At 30.7% G+C, this 4,027-nt stretch overlaps 1 protein-coding gene across 1 annotated transcript; it reads left to right on the top strand.

Annotated features, from left to right (window-relative positions):
* Positions 1–312: 312 nt before the first annotated feature.
* Positions 313–2,015, top strand: LOC112029512 (protein RADIALIS-like 2). Its single transcript, XM_024062201.2, has 2 exons — positions 313–741; positions 1,776–2,015. Exons 1-2 carry the CDS (start codon positions 476–478, stop codon positions 1,798–1,800), a joined length of 291 nt encoding a protein of 96 aa, XP_023917969.1. The 5' UTR covers positions 313–475; the 3' UTR covers positions 1,801–2,015.
* The last annotated feature ends 2,012 nt before the right edge of the window (positions 2,016–4,027 follow it).

Below are 4,027 nucleotides of genomic sequence, written 5' to 3'. Positions count from 1 at the left end.
CTAAAACCAATATAGTCTGGGTTAAACTTGTTTCCCTTTCATGGAAGTCCTGAATGGCCCATAAAACCCGGTAATTAACAGAAAGCCTGTACCAAGAAAGAAGATAAGAGAGCAAGAACAATGAGTGTGTGTGAATAGACTGAGGAATAACTTTTCTAGGATAAAGAAAGTGATCAGGCATGGACTAATATCAATTTCTTAAGCTTTAAGCCTACCCAAGCCAATCAAATTACCTGGAAAAGTAAAAGGGAAACCACGTCTATATGTTCTTACGAATCCCATTGTTTTGCAAGGAAAGTAACAGCTCAGCCAAAAAACACAAACCCACCGTCCTACCTATTCTCCAACCCTCCTCTATAAAAGGGTGTACCAATGACATTCTCTATACTCATACAAGCTTAATATAGTTCATACCTTTCCATAGTTCTTTCCTGGTTTTTCTGTGTAGTAAAAGTTTCTTATATAGAAGTAAGAAATGGCTTCAGGTGGTAGCTCTAACTGGACAGCCAAACAAAACAAAAGGTTTGAGAATGCTTTGGTTATGTATCCCAAGGACACCCCAGATCGCTGGCACAATTTGGCCAGAGCAGTGGGTGGGAAGACTGTGGAGGAAGTGATTAAGCACTATGAGGAACTTGTGGAAGATCTCAGGCAGATTGAGACTGGCCATGTTCCCTTGCCCAATTACAGAGACACTGAAGAGAACAGCAAAGGTTACAATTACATGGATGAAGAACAAAGGTATTATATATATATATATATAATTTTATATTAATTAATGTTATTAAGCTATTGAGTTTGTTGTGTCCATCAATATTAATTTAATAATTTTGTTAGTTGTTACTAAACCACTTATAAATTATGAGACTCAATCATTCAAACATCTAGTTATTCTTATTCGCACGTGAATTACTAGTCTCAATCAGCTTGCTTGGAATGAGAAACTTAAGCATCCTTTTATCAAAAATAAAAATTAAACAGCATGATCATCTAGAAGCCAAATATATATAAATATAACTGTGAGTGCTGATCCACTTTCAATACCTACCATCTAACTTTGATACTACTTGTTACAAATTACTTTTACTTTAAGTAATGTTGATATTTATGTATATTTATTCTCGTTGGTTAAGAGATAAAATGAAAGCATTTTTTATTTGCTTATAGTTGTAATACCTACGTATTAAAAAAATTATGCTTAAAGTTTACCATAATGGCTCTATGTATATATCTCTAACTCTTAGGCGTGGACTATCTTATCTCCTTTTATAATCTCTAAATTTCTAATATGTGGATTTCAATTAACTCAACTAGTAAAGTCTATGATAGTTGTATAAGAAGTCCGGGATTTAATCCCCACCTATACCAAAAACTAATTGATATCTTAGTCTGATGATAAAAAGTTATCATTAGTAACGGACGTCATAGGTTGAAACTCTCTAAAAAAAATCTTTAATATATTTAATGTCATATTATCTTGATACATGAGTTGTAAGGTTAGCATAAAATCAATCAAAATTATTGAATATCACAGCTTCTTTTTCAAGTAATGCTAAGGACAAATAAAATGACATAATTTGTGTCATAACTCTCCCATATGGCGAGTTGTGAGTAGTAAAGGTATGATGGTGGGTTCATGTAAGAACACATCTCTACCACTCACAACTCGCCATATGGGCGAGTTGTGACACAAGTTGTGCCATTTTTTGTGTCCCTAACATTATTCTTATTGCGTAGGAAGTATTATCCAATGCTAATCGTATTTGTCAATGCAGGTTGAGGAATCTGAGGCTAAAATGAAGCATGAATAGAAGCCTAGCCGAGTCCATTATGCAAATGCAGTACTACAATGCCAAAGAATAAGATGTGATGCAATAGATATCTACTTTTAATTTACTTACTTTCTGTACAACGTCGTATATTTCCTTCGTTTACATGTATCAAGGAAAAGTCATGCATCAAGTGACTTGTTTCTACTTCGTTCAAATATTTAAAATATCAATATTTGAATGCAAGTAACTAGTTGGTTTAAATGAATAATAAAAGCTTAGATTTCCTTGAGTAATGAACATTTAAATAAACATTAAATCAAAGGATTGCTATTGATAATTCATTATTATGTATATCAGTTGGATATCTATAATGCAATCCGCTAAAAATGTTTGGTTTCACTAGTTAAAAGAGCAGTCAAACACAGGCAACAAAGTTCCAAGTAATCCAATAAAACGAACCAACCAACAATAAGAATCTCTCAACTACTTTGCGTACAATATTAATTATAAAGAGAGTTTTAATTTGAGAACGTGTTCAATAAGAGGCATCTACTTACCTTTATATACAATCTTCCTAAAACGAAGAAACAAATTAAGCCGCATACAATAGTACACTATTCTTTGCTCAATATTGAAGGAATAGCTAGCACCCAATTGACTCATGAATAACGTTCCATGCATGCAACATTCAAGTACGCAATACGACACCTAATAAGTAATAACCCATATTGCATCCTTGCATGCACACCCTCAGAAAGAAGACTAAAACCCACCTCAAATAATCACAAATACAAGTCAAAAGTTAAAAGGGGATTGCCAGAGTTATGTATGCAGATTAATTAATTAATAGCTTGGGGGAAGTTTATATATAAGGTGGTTTTACCGTTTTAGGGCTATGGATTTGGAACCAATAATATTATATCAACTTTTCACTCATATGGAGTTAATATGGATCTCACACCATACATTGACAGAATCAATATTTGACTTAATAGACCCATAAGATAGGTATAATGACATACGATATAACAAGTTTATTTCTTATACCTATGGTTTTGAAACCTCACACCTTTGACACCCTTCTTCTCTTCTTCTTCTAATTATTATTTTACCTTTTTTTGTTTGTTTTCTATATTTTTTTAAAGATTGTAACTCACTATTTTATTAGAATACAGTAATCCAACACTAAAAACACGTTGATTAAACTACATTTATTATTTTTAACAAAATATAATTTAATTACATTACATGTTTCTAAAAAAAAACTATTTAGATTTTTGTCTTGATAAATATTTAATATGAATGATTTATAAATAGCTTTTAATAAACTTTATTTTATGCATCCTACGAGTACGAGCTAATGACTAGAATATAATACTTCAAGAATAGAGTGAATCTACTACACATAGGCTGCAGTCTTCCTCAAATAGAAGCCTTCAACAAATATTTTAAAGTGCAAAAGCAACTGTTAGAATATTGTTAAAAATAATAATAATAATAATAATTTTTTTTTTTTTTTTTTTTTCTAACATAAAATTTGTAGATAAAAAAAAAAAAAAGTATTTTAGACACCTAATCCAAAAAGTTTTGAAAATGCCCTATATCAATTAAGGCAGACCTCACGTATATCAGTTGAGAGATATTACGTCCACAATATTTTCACAGCAAATTATAGGTGGTTAGTTGTTATTGATTCAAATTTGAACCTAATACTAAGATTATATTTTTGCTCTAATAATAACAACCAGTAACAACTTACCACTTTAGATTTATTGTAAAAATATTGTGAAATTTTTGTGAACATATCATTTCTCATATCAATTAATTATAACTCTTTTGTAGATAAAAACAAAATAATTGTATTTCAGGCACTTGATTCGAAAAATTTTAGATTAAAAAGCCTCATATATATCAATTAACTTAGGCCTCATATATTTATAAATCTATATCTATACTAACATTAATCATAATTCTATATTAAATTTTGGAGTTTATCCAAAGAATAAAAAAGTAGAGAAAAAAAATAATTTGATATGACAAAAAAAAAAGTTACATTTTTTGTTAAAACACCAAGGAGAAAATGATAAGTTTGAAGGAACTTATCAACTACCAATATGTAAAATTTGAGACAGGAAAATTACCCTATAAACATGCAATGCATCAAGCACCTTCTTTTTGGGATTAGCAGACACATCCCAAGTACAAATCTTGCAGTCACTGGAGCCATTCAAAAGGTGTCCCTCCTAAGTTGGACT

Source organism: Quercus suber, unplaced genomic scaffold, assembly GCF_002906115.3.
Source record: "Quercus suber isolate HL8 unplaced genomic scaffold, Cork oak 2.0 scaffold_91, whole genome shotgun sequence".
NCBI classification, from domain to species: Eukaryota; Viridiplantae; Streptophyta; class Magnoliopsida; order Fagales; family Fagaceae; genus Quercus; species Quercus suber.
The sequence above is the reverse complement of the archived record's forward strand: the minus strand, read 5'-3'. Positions and strand labels throughout refer to the sequence as shown.